At 48.2% G+C, this 18,052-nt stretch overlaps 1 protein-coding gene across 1 annotated transcript in view; it reads left to right on the top strand.

The window, feature by feature from the left end:
* Positions 1-18,052, top strand: part of LOC129694792 (disintegrin and metalloproteinase domain-containing protein 12-like) — a 142,698-nt gene that overhangs the window by 48,235 nt on the left and 76,411 nt on the right. The window contains exons 14-16 of the mRNA XM_055631553.1: positions 571-663; positions 8,220-8,415; positions 13,546-13,654. Coding sequence (XP_055487528.1) covers positions 571-663; positions 8,220-8,415; positions 13,546-13,654 — 398 coding nt within the window. The remainder of the gene's footprint in view (positions 1-570; positions 664-8,219; positions 8,416-13,545; positions 13,655-18,052) is intronic.

Raw genomic sequence — 18,052 nt, 5'->3', positions numbered from 1 at the left:
CTGACCTCCAATCTACCTCATTGGAGACCCTCGGACTATCTTAATTGGACATTACATTGCACTAAATGTTGCAGGTGCTGGAAAAATCGAAGGTAGATAAAAATGCTGGAGAAACACAGCAGGTGAAGCAGCATCTATGGAGCGAAGAAATAGGTAACGATTCGGGTCGAGACCCAGGATGCCTCACCCGCTGAGTTTCTCCAGCATTTTTATCTACATTGCACTAAATGTTAATCACTTTATCTGGACGGCTTGATTGTAATCATGTATAGTCTTTCCACTGACTGGATATCACGCAACAAAAAAGCTTTTCACTGTACCTCTGTATACGTGAGAATAAACTAAACGGTCTCGTACAGTCAATGCCCCAAGCAAGCCATGAAGGCGCCTGCAGCTAATTTCTATGTTTCTATACCACATGCTTCTTTACCACTCCATCAACATGTTGCTGTTCATCGGCTTTCAGTAATGACACATGTTGTGGGGAACTCCTGAGCAATCTCCTCACTATGTGTTGATATATGTCACCTCAGTAACGGTACTTCCTGTATGTTTCATGTTTTTCCACAGCAATGTAAGGACCCCTGTTGTAAAGCGTCATCTTGTAAACTCAAGCGTGGAGCAAAATGTTCATCTCTTGGTCCGTGCTGCAAGAAATGCAAAGTAAGGGCTTTGATGGTATGCAGATGAGGTCTGAACACAAACAAGGTCTTGGGGAGATAGGTGATTTCATAATTTAAACACGTTAGTTTCCATTTCAGCAGAAGAGCAAATTCAAGAGTTCTCCTGAGTTTCTCCTGATTCGAATTCGGAGAATTACGGTAATGGCCGCTCGCAGGTATTCAGGGATCTTGTGGACATTTTTCAACATGTTGAAAATTCTTCACGAGTCTTCACAAGCTTACAGCGTTTCCCGAGTACCTCTGTTAGCGTTACAAGCCACTAAGCAGCATCCGACGTACCTGCTACATATATTCTACGTGCTTACCATGAGTTAGATTTTTTTTTTACCTTGGGAGAGCTCTTGAATTACCTCTTTCAGTGGGACAGGCCCTTAAGGGTTTCTTTTCACAGCCGTGTGGATGACTTCCACGCAACAACATGTGGCTGATTTGACCGCACAGTGACACTATGGGCCTGAAGCCTCTTTTACTTTGCATGACAGGAATCCTTTGGTGAGCAGGCACATTTTCCCTGAGATTGTAGTCACACTCAGTGGCCCAACTCATACACCCCAACAAAGATGTCCATCTGCGTTAGTCCCAGTTTGTACTTTGTCCATGTCCTCCACACCTTTTCTATCCATGTACTTACCCAAATACCTTTTAAATGTTGTCATTGGACCTTCCTCCACCACGTCCCCAGGCAATTGTTTCCACATACCCACCAATCTAATGATTGCATGGAATCCAGGGTGGGTTGGCCAGTTGGATTCAACATTATAACCATATAACCTTATACCAATTACAGCACAGAAACAGGCCATCTTGACCCTTCTAGTCCGTGCCGAACACGTATTCTCCCCTAGTCCCATCTACCTGCGCTCAGACCATAACCCTCCATTCCTTTCCCATCCATATAACTATCCAATTTATTTTTAAATGATAAAAACGAACCTGCCTCCACCACCTTCACTGGAAGCTCATTCCACACCGCTACCACTCTCTGAGTAAAGAAGTTTCCCCTCATGTTACCCCTAAACTTCTGTCCCTTAATTCACAAGTCATGTCCTCTTGTTTGAATCTTCCCTACTCTCAGTGGGAAAAGCTTATCCACGTCAACTCTGTCTATCCCTCTCATCATTTTAAAGACCTCTATCGTCCCCCCTTAACCTTCTGCGCTCCAAAGAATAAAGCCCTAACTTCAACCTTTCTCTGTAACTTAGTTGCTGAAACCCAGGCAACATTCTAGTAAATCTCCTCTGTACTCTCTCTATTTTGTTGACATCCTTCCTATAATTAGGCGACCAAAATTGTACACCGTACTCCAGAATTGGCCTCACCAATGCCTTGTACAATTTTAACATTACATCCCAACTTCTATACTCAATGCTCTGATTTATAAAGGCCAGCACACCAAAAGCTTTCTTTACCACCCTATCTTCATGAGATTCCACTTTCAGGGAACTGTGCACAGTTATTCCCAGATCCCTCTGTTCACCTACATTTTTCAATTCCCTACCATTTACAGGTGCACAACCTTTTATCCGAAAGCCTTGGGGCCAGACACTTGTCGGATTTCGGACATTTTCGGATTTCCGAATGGAAGATTTTTAGCGTAGATTAGGTAGGTAGCGCGGGCGGCTTGAAAAGTCTTGAGCGACTGCCTCCTCCCCGGAGACCGGGGAATCATTGTAAATCATTGCATACATGTTAGTCAGTTAGTTTGGAGGGATTTTATGTGGTGGTGGTGGGGTGGGTGGGTGAAGAGGGAAACTTTAATTCTTAGTCCCCTACCTGGTCGGCGACTCCCAACATCGCGGAGCTGGGGCGGCGCCGGTTGGAGCTCCGACCCCTGCAACTCTACCCCTGGCTGCGAGGCGCTCCAAATCCAGCGCCGCCCACGGTCGGACGCCTGCAGCCCCAGCTCCGCGAATGTTGGGAGAAGGCGGCCTCCGCGCCCTGGAGCTTACCGCACAGCGACCCGGTAAGGCATTGCCCGCTTCCCGCTGGTATCCCAGCGCTGCGACGCCACCGACTCCCAACATTTGCGGAGCTGCGGTGGGGGGTGTCCGGCCGCGGGCGGCGCTGGATTTGGAGCGCCTCGCAGCCAGGGGTAGAGTTGTCGGGGTCGGAGCTACAACCGGCGCCGCCCGCAGCCCCAGCTGGGAGTTGGCGGCCACAGCGCTGCGGAGCTTACTGCACGGCGACCCGGTAAGGCATTGACCGCTCCCTCTCTCTCCGACCAGGTAGGGGACTAAGAATTAAAGTTTACCCCTTCACCCCCCCTTCACATAAAAGCCCTCCAAACTAACTGGCTAACATTTAAGCAATGATTTACAGATGTTTAAGTGTCTCCCCGGTCTCCGGGGAGGAGGCAGCCGCTACAGTAGTACAGACCTGGGTTGACCGTGGGTCGTTTCGGGTCAAGTTTGGCGCCAAACGCGAGCTTTGGTGTGCAGACGACATCCTGGAAAAAATGGCCGGTTTTCGGAGTTTTTCGGTTTCCAGAACACCGAATAAAAGGTTGTGCACCTGTACCATGTACGTCATATTTTGATTTGTCCTGCCAAGATGCAGCACCTCACACTTATCAGCATTAAACTCCATCTGCCATCTTTCAGCCCACTCTTCCAACTGACACAAATCTCTCTGTAAACTTTGAAAATCTACTTCATTATCCACAACACCACCTATCCTAGTATCATCTGCATACTTACTAATCCAATTTACCACCCCATCATCCAGATCATTGATCTACATGACAAATAACAGTGGACCCAACACAGATCACTATGACACCCCACTAGTCACTGGCCTCCAACCTGACAAACAACCATCCACCATTACTCTCTGGCATCTCCCATTCAGCCACTGTTGAATCCATCTTGCTACTCCACCATTAATACCCAACAATTGAACCTTCTTAACCAACCTTCCGTGAGGAACCTTGTCAAAGGCCTTACTGAAGTCCATATATACAACATCCACTGCTTTACCCTCATCAATTTCCCGAGTAACCTCTTCAAAAAATTCAAGAAGATTAGTCAAACATGACCTTCCAAGCACAAATCCATGTTGACTGTTCCGAATCAGACCCTGTTTATCCAAATGCTCATATATATATATTATTTCTAAGTACCCTTTCCATTAATTTGCCCACCACTGACGTCAAACTAACAGGTCTATAATTGCTAGGTTTACTCTTAGAACCCTTTTTAAACAATGGAACAACATGCGCAGTACGCCAATCCTCCGGCACTATTCCCGTTTCTAATGACATTTGAAATATTTCTGTCATAGCCCCTGCTATTTCTACACTAACTTCCCACAATGTCCTAGGGAATATCCTGTCCGGACCTGGAGACTTATCCACGTTTATATTTCTCAAAATTAATTTGTCAGTACTTCGACTTGAGGAAGGAGACAAGGAGTAGTTGTGGAGGGGTTGGTTTTGCTGATTGGAGGTCTGTTAACAATAGAGTTAACATAGAAACAGAAAAATTGGTGCAGGAGGAGGACATTCGCCTCTTCGAGCCAGTACCGCCATTCATTGCGATCATGGTTGATCGTCCCCAATCTCCTAATCTGAGGAAAGACATTCTTGCCATAGAGGGAGTACAGAGAAGGTTCACCAGACTGATTCCTGGGATGTCAGGACTTTCATATGAAGAAAGACTTGATAGACTCGGCTTGTACTCGCTAGAATTTAGAAGATTGAGTGGGGTTTCTTATAGAGAACTTACAAAATTCTTAAGGGGTTGGACAGGCTAGATGCAGGAAGATTGTTCCCGATGTTGGGGAAGTCCAGAACAAGGGGTCACAGTTTAAGGATAAGGGGGAAATCTTTTGTGAACACAAACTTGTTAAAAAGGCGATGCAAACAATTGGGCAGCAGCCACCCGACAACCAAAATTCATTTTGTGAACACAAACTTGTTAAAAAGACGAGGCAAACAATTGGGCAGCAGCCACATTTCCGCCGCATCGAGGGGACTCACCGTGGAGTAGATGTGCGTTCAGTGTTATTCGCAGCTCAGAGAGCCGTGACCCTCTCGCTTCCTGGGTTTGGCAGAGACTGATTGAGGGACTACACTTCTACACTTCCGGGTTTTATAGTCCCTCCCCCCTGCCGCCAGCGGGGGCAGCAGAGAGAATGTGGAATTTGTAAAAAAAATAATATCTCTCAGATTTTTTATCGATGGAAAAAATCCTCCGGCTCCGGAAGGGGGAGCGTGGCTCTGAACGAGGTGGCCAAAAGTGACGGCCGTATGGCAGTGTTCTCCCGGAAATCGCAGCACAGTGGGCCAAAAGCGGTCAAGATCAAGAATTTTAGTAATATACTAGACCAAGTGCAGACCCGTTGGGTCTGTTCCCCCAACGTGCGGTTGTGGGAGGGGGGGGTGGGGGATGCGGCATGCAGCGTCACACACGCTAAACTAAGAGAGAGGGGGGGAAGAGAGAAGGGGGAGAAGAGAGGGGGGGAGAGAGAGAGGGGGGGAAGAGAGAGAGAGAGTGAAGAGAGAGGGGGGGAAGAGAGAGAGGGGGGAGAGGGAGAGAGAGAGACAGAGAGAGAGGGGGGGGGAGAGAGAGAGAGAGACAGAGAGAGAGAAAGAGACAGAGAGAGAGAAAGAGAGAGAGACAGAGAAAGAGAGAGAGGGGGGGAGAGAGAGAGGGAGGGGAAGAGAGAGAGAGGGGTGGTGAGAAATAGGGAGAGAGAGAGAGATAGGGAGAGAGAGCCGGGGAGAGAGGGAAGGAGGGGGCGAGAGAGAAGAGAGAGGGGGAGAGAGAGAGAGGGGAGGGGGAGAGAGAGGGAGAGAGAGAGGAGAGAGAGAGAAAGAAAGAGAGAGGGATAGGGAGAGAGGGGGGTGGGGAGAGAGAGAGAGAGGAGGGGGGAGGAGGGAGAGAGAGAGAGGCGAGGGGGGAGAGAGAGGGGGGAGGAAGAGGGAGAGGGGGGGGGGAGGAGAGAGGAGAGGGGGGGAGGAAGAGGAGGAGGGGGGAGGAAGAGGAGAGGGGGGAGGAAGAGGGAGAGGGGGGGGAAGAGGAGAGGGGGGGGGAAGGGGAGGAGAGGGGGGAGGAAGGGGAGAGGGGGGGAAGGGGGGAGGGGGGGGAAGGGGAGAGGGGGGGGGAGAGGGGGAGAGGGGGTGGGGGGGGGGGGGGAGGGAGAGGGGGGGGAAGGGGGAGAGGGGGGGGGGGGGAGGAGGAGAGGGGGGGGGGGGAGAGAGGAAGGGGGGGGGGGGGAAGAGGGGGGAAGGGAGGGGGGGGGGGAGGAAGAGAGGGGGGGGAAAGAGAGGGGGGGGAAGAGAGGGGGGGGAAGAGAGGGGGGGGAAGAGAGGGGGGGGAAGAGAGGGGGGGAAGAGAGGGGGGGAGAGAGGGGGGGAAGAGAGAGAGGGGGGGAGAGAGGGGGGGAGAGAGGGGGGGAGAGAGGGGGGGGAGAGGGGGGGGAGAGGGGGGGGAGAGAGGGGGGGAGGGGGGGGGGGGGGGGGGGGGAGGAGGGGGGGGAGAGGGGGGGAGAGGGGGGGGGAGGGGGGGGGGAGAGAGAGAGAGAGAAAGGGGGAGGGGGGGGGAGGGGGGGAGAGAGAGAGGGGGAGAGAGAAAGAGGGGGAGAGAGAGAGAGAAAGAAAGAGAGAGGGATAGGGAGAGAGGGAGGGGGGGAGAGAGAGGAGAGGGGGGGGGGAGGGGAGAGAGAGAGAGGGGAGGAGGAGAGGAGGAGAAGAGGAGAGGGGGGGAGGAAGAGAGGAGAGGGGGGAGGAGGGAGAGGGGAGGGGGGGGGGGGTAGAGAGGGGGAAGGAGATGGAAGGGAGGAGAGTGGGAGAGGGGGAGGGGGAAGAGGGGGGGGGGGAGAGAGGGGGGGGGAAGAGAGGGGGGGGGAAGAGAGGGGGGGGGGGAAGAGAGGGGGGGGGGCGAGAGGGGGGGGGGAGAGAGGGGGGGGGGAAGAGAGGGGGGGGGAGAGGAGGAGGAGGGGGGGGGGGGGAGAGAGAGAGAGGGGGGGGGGGGAGAGAGAGGGGGGGGGAGAGAGAGGGGGGGGGAAGAGAGAGGGGGGGGGGAGAGAGGGAGGGGGGGAAGAGAGGGGGGGGGGGAAGAGAGGGGGGGGGGGGAAGAGAGGGGGGGGGGGGGAAGAGAGGGGGGGGGGGGAAGAGAGGGGGGGGGGGAAGAAGAGAGGGGGGGGGAAGAGAGGGGGGGGGAAGAGAGGGGGGGGGGAAGAGAGGGGGGGGGAAGAGAGAGAGGGGGGGAGGAGAGAGAGGGGGGGGAAGGAGAGGGGGGGGGGGGGAAGAGAGGGGGGGGGGAAGAGAGGGGGGAGGAAGAGAGGGGGGGGAGGAAGAGAGGGGGGGGGGAGGGGGGGAGAGAGAGGGGGGGAGAGAGGGGGGGGAGAGAGGGGAAGAGAGGGGGGGGAAGAGGAAGAATGGGAGAAGGAGAGGAGAGAGAGAGGGGGGGGGGGGAGAGAGGGGAGGGGAAGAGGGTGTGAGAAAGAGAGAGAGAGAGAGAGGAAAATTCCTCAGCACACATGCGGCGGAGGAGGGCTCTGAGCGAGGTGGCCAAAAATGACGGCCGTAGGTGGCGGCATTCTCTCGGAAATCGCAGCACAGATTGCCAAAATCGGTCAAGAGCAGAGTTTTAGTAATATAGATAGATAGATAAAAGGAATGGACAACCAAGATGCAGGAAAAATGTTCCCAATGTTGGGTGAGCCCAGAAGTAGGGGCCACAGTCTTAGAATAAAGGGGAGGCCATTTAAGACTGAGGTGAGAAAAATCTTTGTCACCCAGAGAGTAGTGAGTTTGTGGAATTCCCTGCCACAAAGGGCAGTGGAGGCCAAGTTACTGGATGGATTTAAGAGAGAGTTAGATAAAGCTCTAGGGGGCTAGTGGAATCAAGGGAGATGAGGAGAAGGCAGGCACGCATTATTGATTGGAGACGATCAGTCATGATCACAATGAATGGCAGTGCTGGCTCGAAGGGCCGAATGGCCTCCTCCTGCATCTATTTTCTATGTTTCTATGTCCTACAGTTTCCCAAATAGTCAACACCAGTTAACAAAACAAAAACACCAGGAGATTGCACGGCTGCAAGGCAAAGACGGTTGTGGGGTTTTAACTTTCCCAATATAGACTGGCACTATTGTAGATGGGCTGTCATTTGCCATGTGTGATGAGGAGTTTCTTCAGACATTATGTATAGGACCCTATAACGGAGAGGGCCCCTACTCTGGGGGGATTAGCAGGGCAAATTACTGAAGTGTCAGTGGGTAAGCACAGTTCCATCAGCTTTAAAATACTTTTGATTAAGGACAGGGTGGGTCCACATGTGATGTTCTAAATTCAGGCAAGGCCAACATGGATGGTATTGGAAAGGAACTTGCAAAACTCACACAGATTCTGCCTGAGCGGTTGTAGTATTTCCGGTTTGTATTTTTACAACCTCAGCCCCTGTGTATACAGTACCCCCACACTTCACAGGGGACACCCCTGCTGCCTACCCTCCACCTCACTATCAGCTCCTCCAACCCCCTCTCCTCCCCCCCCCCCACAGCCTGCCATCCTCTGATGCCGTTTTCCTTCAGTTCCTCCCAGCAGGCACGGAGTGTAGGCCCAGACGGGGGGAGTGCGACCTGCCCGAGTTCTGCACGGGACGCTCCCAAGATTGCCCCGACAATCACTACATGAAAGATGGCTACACCTGCAGCAACGGGACCTTTTTCTGCAACCAGGGATTCTGCCGGTCTGCAGACAAGCAATGCCAGGATACCTGGGGCAAAGGTGAGTACAGGCTGCCGGCAGCCACCAGATGGCAGCACTGATCCCCTCCCCACACATGGCAGTGGCTTTGTCCAATGTCTACATCTGACTGGGTGGACATGCTGATCATCAAAGCTCTCTCAATCTGCTGTGAGTCCTGATCTGCAGGAGTGGGGCTGGGGGTGGGGCCATCACTGGGTCAGCCCCAGCCTGGTGCAAGCTAGTTCAACATGAACATCCCGCGGTCCAGGCATAAGCTCAGGGGCGACCGCGCCTTTGCGGTTGCAGCTCCTAGACTGTGGAACAGCACCTCTCTTCCAATCAGAACTGCCCCCTCCATCGACTCCTTTAAGTCTGCTGTAGATTTGGGAGGAACAACAGCAGCAACAGATTAGCAAGAGATACGACTGATTGGCTCTAGCCCAAGTGGGAGGAGAGGGGTGAAAACAGTTGAAAACTGAGGAATTTGCTTTGTAAATTGGTAAATCAGGCAATTTATCAGTCAATTTAAGCAGGGCAGCTCTTTGCGAGCAGCAGTGAGGGAAGTGCCTTGTGAGAAAAGTGTGAGTCTTTGGCTCGAGAGTCTTCGACGAGGCTGAGGAGACCACGCAATACGCTTGAGAGGTAGAGACCAAAGAAGGAGATGTCAGGCAAGCTGATTCAGTGTGATGCTTGCAGTATGGGGGAGGTCAAGGACACCGCTGGTGCCTCTGGCTGCTACAAATGCGAAAAATGCATCCAGGTAGAGCTCCTGAAGGGCCGTGTTGGGGAACTGGAGAAGCAAGTGGATGACCTCCGGTTTGTACGAGAAACGGAGTTGTTCCTTGACAAGTCCTACATTACGAGTGTTACACCTAAGGTACTGGAAGAGAGAAGGTGGGAGACAGTGAGAAAGGGAGGGAAACGTGGAATGCAAACGTTCCCGGGTGGTGTGCCTCTTGTAAACAGGTTCATCCGCTTAGAAGCTGTTGGGACAGAAGACGTGAGCGGCGGACTGGCCTGTGATGCGAATAGGGCTGTTGAGCCAAAACCGAAAAGGCCTAAGGCAGGCAAGGCCATTGTAGTGGGAGACTCCATCGTGAGAGGTACGGACAGGGGTTTCTACGGCAACAGACGAGATTCAAGGAAGATGTGCTGCCAGGATCCGGGATGTCACGGGCAGAGTGCAGAAAATCCTCAAGGGCGAAGGTGAACATCCGGAAGTGGTAGTGCATGTCAGCACAAACGATGTCGGAAAGAAGGGGATGAATATTCTGCAGCGTGACTTTAGAGAGGTCGGAAAAATGTTGAAAAGCAGGACCTCCAGGGTTGTTATCTCCGGTTTGCTTCCAGTTCCCCGTGCTGGCGAGAGCAGGAACAGGGAGATACGGGACCTGAACGTGTGGCTGAGGAACTGGTGCACGGGGCAGGGATTTAGATTCTTAGATCACTGGGATCTGTTTTGGGGTAAGGGGGAACTGTACAAAAGGGACGGATTGCATCTTAACAGGTGGGGGACCAGCATTCTGGCAGGCAGGTTTGCCACTGCTACACTGGTGGCGTTAAACTGAATAAGGGGGGTGGGGTGTTGAATGGGATAGTGGAGGCTGGAGTTAAAGGGAAAGGGTTTCTTAAATGTGCGAGCGTAGAGACGGAGGGGTGTAAAATGAGGGTAGAAGAAATAGGTAACAAGGTGAAAAGTAAAAGTGGCAGGCAGACAAAAATCAAAAAGGGCCACTTTTCCACATAATTGTATAAGGGGTAAGAGTGTTGTAAAAACAAGCCTGAAGGCTTTGTGTCTCAATGCATTCGTAATAAGGTGGATGAGTTGAATGTGCAGATAGCTATTAATGACTATGATATAGTTGGGATCACGGAGACATGGCTCCAGGGTGACCAAGGCTGGGAGCTGAACATCCAGGGATATTCAATATTCAGGAGGGGTAGACAGAAAGGAAAAGGAGGTGGGGTAGCGTTACTGATTAGAGAGGGGATTAATGCAATGGAAAGGAAGGACATTAGTTTGGAGGATGTGGAATCGGTATGGCTAGAGCTGCGAAACACTAAGTGGCAGAAAACGCTGGTGGGTGTTGTGTACAGGCCACCTAACAGTAGTAGTGAAGTTGGAGATGGTATCAAACAGGAAATTAGAAATGCGTGCGACAAAGGCAAAACAGTTATAATGGGTGACTTCAATCTACATATAGATTGGGTGAATCAAATTGGCAGGGGTGCTGAGGAAGAGGATTTCTTGGAATGTATGCGGGATAGTTATCTAAATCAACATGTAGAGGAACCAACGAGAGAGCAGGCTATTTTAGACTGGGTATTGAGTAATGAGGAAGGGTTAGTTAGCAATCTTGTTGTACGTGTCCCCTTGGACAAGAGTGACCATAATATGGTTGAGTTCTTCATTAGGATGGAGCGTGACATTGTTAATTCAGAAACAATGGTTCTGAACTTAAAGAAAGGTAACTTTGAAGGTATGAGACGTGAATTGGCCAAGATTGACTGGCAATTAATTCTAAAAGGGTTGACGGTGGATATGCAATGGAAGACATTTAAAGACTGCATGGATGAACTACAAAAATTGTTCATCCCAGTTTGGCAAAAGAATAAATCAGGGAAGGTAGTACATCCAAGGATAACAAGGGAAATCAGGGATAGTATCAAAGCGAAGGATGATGCGTACAAATTAGCCAGAAAAAAAGCAGCATACCGGAGGACTGGGAGAAATTCAAAGACCAGCAGAGGAGGACAAAGGGCTTAATTAGGAAAGGAAAAATAGATTATGAAAGAAAACTGGCAGGGAACATAAAAACTGACTGCAAACGTTTTTATAGATATGTGAAAAGAAAGAGATTAGTTAAAACAAATGTAGGTCCCTTGCAACAAATGTAGGTCCCTTGGGGAACAAGGATATGGCGGACCAATTGAATAACTACTTTGGTTCCGTCTTCGCTAAGGAAGACATAAATAATTTGCCGGAAATAGCAGGGGCCCGCGGGTCAAAGGAGTTGGAGGAATTGAGTGAAATCCAGGTTAGCCGGGAAGTGGTGTTGGGTAAATTGAATGGATTAAAGGCTGATAAATCCCCAGGGCCAGATAGGCTGCATCCCAGAGTACTTAAGGAAGTAGCTCCAGAAATAGTGGATGCATTAGTAATAATCTTTCAAAACTCTTTAGATTCTGGAGTAGTTCCTGAAGATTGGCGGGTAGCAAACGTAACCCCACTTTTTAAGAAGGGAGGGAGAGAGAAAATGGGGAATTACAGACCAGTTAGTCTAACATCGGTAGTGGGGAAACTGCTAGAGTCAGTTATTAAAGATGGGATAGCAGCACATTTGGAAAGTGGTGAAATCATTGGACAAAGTCAGCATGGATTTACGAAAGGTAAATCATGTCTGACGAATCTTATAGAATTTTTCGAGGATGTAACTAGTAGCGTGGATAGGGGAGAAACCAGTGGATGTGGTGTATCTGGACTTCCAGAAGGGGTTTCAACAAGGTCCCACGAAAGAGATTAGTATACAAACTTAATGCACACGGCATTGGGGGTTCAGTATTGATGTGGATAGAGAACTGGCTGGCAAACAGGAAGCAAAGAGTAGGAGTAAATGGGTCCTTTTCACAATGGCAGGCAGTGACTAGTGGGGTACCGCAAAGCTCAGTGCTGGGACCCCAGCTATTTACAATATATATTAATGATCTGGATGAGGGAATTGAAGGCAATATCTCCAAGTTTGCGGATGACACTAAGGTGGGGGGCAGTGTTAGCTGTGAGGAGGATGCTACGAGACTGCAAGGTGACTTGGATAGGCTGGGTGAGTGGGCAAATGTTTGGCAGATGCAGTATAATGTGGATAAATGTGAGGTTATCCATTTTGGTGGCAAAAACGGGAAAGCAGACTATTATCTAACTGGTGGCCGATTGGGAAAGGGGGAGATGCAGCGAGACCTGGGTGTCATGGTACACCAGTCATTGAAGGTAGGCATGCAGGTGCAGCAGGCAGTAAAGAAAGCGAATGGTATGTAAGCTTTCATTGCAAAAGGATTTGAGTATAGCAGCATGGAGGTTCTACTGCAGTTGTACAGGGTCTTGGTGAGACCACACCTGGAGTATTGCATACAGTTTATACTCCAAATCTGAGGAAGGACATTATTGCCATAGAGGGAGTGCAGAGACGGTTCACCAGACTGATTCCTGGGATGTCAGGACTGTCTTATGAAGAAAGACTGGATAGACTTGGTTTATACTCTCTAGAATTTAGGAGATTGAGAGGGGATCTTATAGAAACTTACAAAATTCTTAAGGGGTTGGACAGGCTAGATGCAGGAAGATTGTTCCCGATGTTAGGGAAGTCCAGGACAAGGGGTCACAGCTTAAGGATAATGGGGAAATCCTTTAAAACCGAGATGAGAAGAACTTTTTTCACACAGAGTGGTGAATCTCTGGAACTCTCTGCCACAGAGGGTAGTTGAGGCCAGTTCATTGGCTATATTTAAGAGGGAGTTAGATGTGGCCCTTGTGGCTAAGGGGATTAGGGGGTATGGAGAGAAGGCAGGTACGGGATACTGAGTTGAATGATCAGCCATGATCATATTGAATGGCGGTGCAGGCTCGAAGGGCCGAATGGCCTACTCCTGCACCTAATTTCTATGTTTCTACGTCGAGACTTAGAACTCATCTTTACTCTCAAGCCTTCCTTGACGTCCTCTGAGGGAAGGTTATATGTATGTATTTATGTATGTGCTTAATCTATGAACCACTGTTGTGTAACGCTAGTACCTCCACCAATGTAAAGCACTTTGGCCAACGAGAGTTGTTTTTTTAATGTGCTATTGAAATAAAAGTGACGACTTAGAGAGAGCGGGTGAAGAATTTTAAAGCAACTTGTGGGCATATGCCAGGAAAGGCAGTGGGGCCACAGACTTATACCATGGGGGTGCGATCATGGGAGTGATGAGTGGCTGCTGGTTTCATTTCTCTCTGTCCTTTAGCCAGTCTGTCATCCCCTCCATTTCACATTTACTGTCTTGTCACCTGCATCATGTTCTCCAACTGTCCGTCTCACTCCAGAACAGAATGGAAGTAGGCTGATGAATGCTGCCAATGTCGGTGCAGCCTGCTTCTAGCTTTAGATCTGTACTCTCCCATGTTCTCTTTGACAGATGCCAAGTCTGCTGTGAAAATTTGCTATGAACTTACAAATATGGAAGGAACCGAGTATGGGCATTGTGGTACGGACCATGATGGCAAATACATCAAATGCAGTGCTGGGTATGTATGACACAGAATCCAGTTTGTTTCCCTGCCTGCGGACACATGAAAAGTGACACGTGGGGTGACAGAGGAAGGAAATCCACATTAGGCAGTAAATGGTGTTGGATAGACTGATGGGAATGAAGGCTGATAAATCCACAGGGCCTGATGGTCTGCATCCCAGGGTACTTAAGGAAGTGGCTCTAGAAATCGTGGATGCATTGGTGATAATTTTCCAATGTTCCATAGACACAGGATCAGTTCCTGTGGATTGGAGGGTAGCTAATGTTATCCCACTTTTTAAGAAAGGCGTGAGAGAGAAAACGGGGAATTATGGACCAGTTAGCCTGACATCGGCGGTGGGGAAGTTGCTGGAGTCAACTATAAAAGCTGAGATAGCCGCACATTTGGATAGCAGTAACAGGATCGGCCCGAGTCAGTATGGTTTTACAAAAAGGAAATCATGCTTGACTAATCTTCTGGAATTTTTTGAAGATGTAACTAGGAAAATGGACAAGGGAGAGCCAGTGGATATAGTGTACCTGGACTTTCAGAAAGCCTTTGAGAAGGTCCCACATAGGAGATTAGTGGGCAAAATTAGGGCTAATGGTATTGGGGGTAGGGTGCTGACATGGATAGAGAAGTGGTTGGCAGACAGGAAACAAAGAGTAGGGATTAACGGGCCCCTTTCAGAATGGCAGGCAGTGACTAGTGGGGTACCGCAAGGCTCGGTGCTGGGACCGCAACTATTTACAATATACATCAATGACTCGGATGAAGGGATTCAAGGTAACATGAGCAAATTTGCAGATGACACAAAGCTGGGTAGCAGTGTAAACTGTGAGGAGGATGCTATGAGAATGCAGGGTGACTTGGAAAGGTTGGTGGAGTGGGCAGATGCATGGCAGATGAAGTTTAATGCGGACAAATGTGAGGTTATCCACTTTGGTGGCAAAAACAAGAAGGCAGATTACTATCTAAATGGCGTCAAGTTTGGTAAAGGGGAAGTACTATGGGATCTGAGGGTCCTTCTACTTCAGTCTATGAAAGTAAGCATGCACGTACAGCAGGCAGTGAAGAAATCGAATGGCATGTTGGCCTTTATAACAAGAGGAATCGAATATAGCAGCAAAGAGGTCCTTTTCTGCAATTGTACAGAGCCCTAGTGAGACCACATCTAGAGTATTGTTTGCAGTTTTAGTCCCGTAATTTAAGGAAGGACATTCTTGCTATTGAGGGAGTGCATCGTAGGTTTACAAGGTTAATTCCCGGGATGGCAGAACTGTCTTATGCTGAGAGAATGAAGCAGCTGGGCTTGTACACTCTGGTCTTTAGAAGGATGAGAGGGTTTCTCATTGAAACTCATAAGATTGTTAAGGGCTTGGACACGCTAGAGGCAGGAAATATTTTCCTGATGTTGGGGGAGTCCTGAACTAGGGGCCACAGCTTAAGAATAAGGAATAAGCCATTTAGAACGGAGACGAGGAAACACTTTTTCACACAGTCTGTGGAAATCTCTGCCTCAGAAGGTGGTGGAGGCAAGTTTTCTGGATGCTTTCAAGAGAGAGCTAGATAGGGTTCTTAAAAATAGCGGAGTCAGGGGATATGGGGAGAAGGCAGGAGCGGGGTACTGATTGGGGATGATCTAATCCTGCACCTATTGTCTAAAAGTCATTTCTATATTTTGTAGAATTAAAACTGGAAAATTCTTTTATCAATCCATCATAATTTATCCACAAATAAGTCCACCCTGCACACTAGACATACTGGACTTGTTCCATGTGGCCCATATTTATCTCAACCCTTCCTATCCATGTATCCGTCCAAATGCCTTTTAAATATTAGTGTTAGGCCGTGGGCCGAGCAACGAAAGAAAATGTGCCTACAATTTAACTTTCGTGACGCAAGTCTGGTATCTACTTGAAATTTGTTAGATAAAATATAATTGAGAAGGAATTCATAACTCGTCAGTGTCAAAATTTGCACATTAATTAATTAAGCTAATTAGAAAATTAAATCGAAAAAGTAACAGCGCCATTTAGTGCTTAATACTCATATTACTTTATGGGGAGCCTAATTCCGTGCTGAAGTCTATTTAAACCATATATAATATACCAATTTTATATTATACCAATTATCTCTATATTACTAAAAGTCTGATCTTGACCGCATTTATCTCGCTGTGATGTGATTTCCAAGAGAACGCCGCCACGTACGGTCGTCATTTTTGGCTACCTCGCTCGGAGCCCCCCTCTGCCTTCCTGGACCAGAGGATTTTTCCCATTGAATAAAAATCAGAGAGATATTAATGTTTTTAAATAACTTGCCATTCTCTCTGCTGCCCCTGCTGGAGGGAGGGGGAGGGACTATAAAACCAGGAAGTGGTGTGCCTCACTCAGTCTCTGCAAGATGGAGGAAGCCAGAGGGTCACGTTTCTCTGAGCTCTGAATAACACTGAACACATGTCTCCTCAACTTTGAGTGCCCTTAATGTGGTTTGAAAATGAAAATATGGTTGGTTTGAAGTAAAAAGGCACTGCCTGCAAATGGTTGCTTAGGGGGGTTGGGTGAGGTAGTAAAGCACTGCCTGCAAATGGTTGCTTGGGGAGGTTGGGTTGAAGTGAAAAGGCACGGCCTGGAAATGGTTGTTTTGGGGGTTTGGGTTGAAGTGAAAAGGCACTGCCTGCAAATGGTAGTTTGTCTAAAGTTGACAACTTCCTGTTTGCACTATATTGATTTTCATTTTATGTCGTGATAACATTAAATCCTGGATGGCCCTAAACATTTAAAATGTTAATGAAAAGAAAACAGAAGTGATAATGTTTGGTCCCAATGGCTCCCGTGAACCTCCCCCTGTTGACTTGAGTCCCTTGGCACTGTATGTGAAGCCAACAGTTTTAAACGCGATTTTTACTAGGCTGTTCCAATCGAAGATGTTCAGCCTAGTAAATCATTAACGAAAAATCGCTGAAAGACCCCGTCGCAAAAGGTATTATTAGTTTTTATGGCCTTGTATAATAGTTATAGTAGTTTTAAAATCACTCTCTCAACCCGCGCCCTCTCGCAGCCCCAGGGTTTTATAAAGCAAACAATTAAAGGTATGTACCTTATTTTTACATTAAATGGGGCTTCTTAAGAACCCTGTCTATAAAGTTTTCTATAGCGAGTAGCTCATTTTGGGCTCTTTATATCCCGCAGTATTTTTCTGGGCATTTGAGGGCACAAATCCACTGCAATGTGAACGTTCTAAACCAGCGCGTTCACAGGATCCCAGTAGAAAGCTGATTTTAAAATGGACTTTAATTTACAGCAATTGAACACTAAATTCCTTCCTTTTGGCCTATAAATTGATGTAAATGAGATTTTAAAATCATGTTTTATTGTGAATTATTTGTGAATATTATTTGGACACTTAGGCTATTTAAAAATGTTAATCATTTATTAAGAAATGGATAGATGTTTAGATCTAGTAATTGAAGTTTGAAATTAGCTACAATTGGGTAACTAACTAATTATATGCTTTAATTTCAGGTCATCCAAGTAAGATTATCTTATATTTGTTTCAGAATGGTTCAATCTATGATAACTGAAAATTTCATTCAGTTCTCTTAATTTTTAAGAAGGTTATGGGCTTTTGACTGTCCACGATCACAGCTTTTTTGTTATGTCCATAGAAAATCAATAGGGAACAAGATGCTAATTTCTGAGTATGAAAATGGCCATATCTTTTTTTATTACTTGAGATATGAAAGTGAATTAGGTGTCAAATTAAACTTATTTTTATGCTTTATCTGATGGGATAAATTGCAGACTTGATTTTTTAAATCTCAAAATTTTATAACATTGCTACATAGAGCCGGCTCCATCACCGAAGTCCTCAGAAACAAAAGACGCCTGCGGGCTGGATGTTTTCGGGTTACGGGCAGGATCTAGCCCGTGGGCCATAGATTGCCGACCCCTGCCCTAACCCTAACCCTCTTCCACTGAGAGGAAAATGCCTATCCCTAACCCTAACACTGATCCTGACCCTAATCCTAACCCTAGCTCTACATTTTTATTTATCATTTTTATTTCAGTTCCTAACATCATAACTTTACAAAGATGAATCAGTTGTAAATCAGCTATGGCCAATCTATAGAAGGGTTCTGACCCAAAACATCACCTATCCATAGTCAGAGTGGTACAGTGTGGAAACAGGCTCTTCGGCCCAACTCGCCCACACCGGCCAACATATCCCAGCTGCACTAGTCCCACTTGCCTGCTCTTGGCCCAAATTCCTCCAAACCTGTCCTATCCATGTACCTGTCTAACTGTTTTTTTTTTTTTTAATGATGGGATTGTCCCAGCCTCAACTACCTCCTCTGGCAGCTTTTTCCATACATCCACCACCCTTTGTGTGAAAAAGATACCCCTCGGA

This window comes from Leucoraja erinacea, unplaced genomic scaffold (genome assembly GCF_028641065.1).
Source record: "Leucoraja erinacea ecotype New England unplaced genomic scaffold, Leri_hhj_1 Leri_79S, whole genome shotgun sequence".
NCBI lineage: Eukaryota > Metazoa > Chordata > Chondrichthyes > Rajiformes > Rajidae > Leucoraja > Leucoraja erinaceus.
This window is presented reverse-complemented; position numbering and strand designations above follow the sequence as displayed.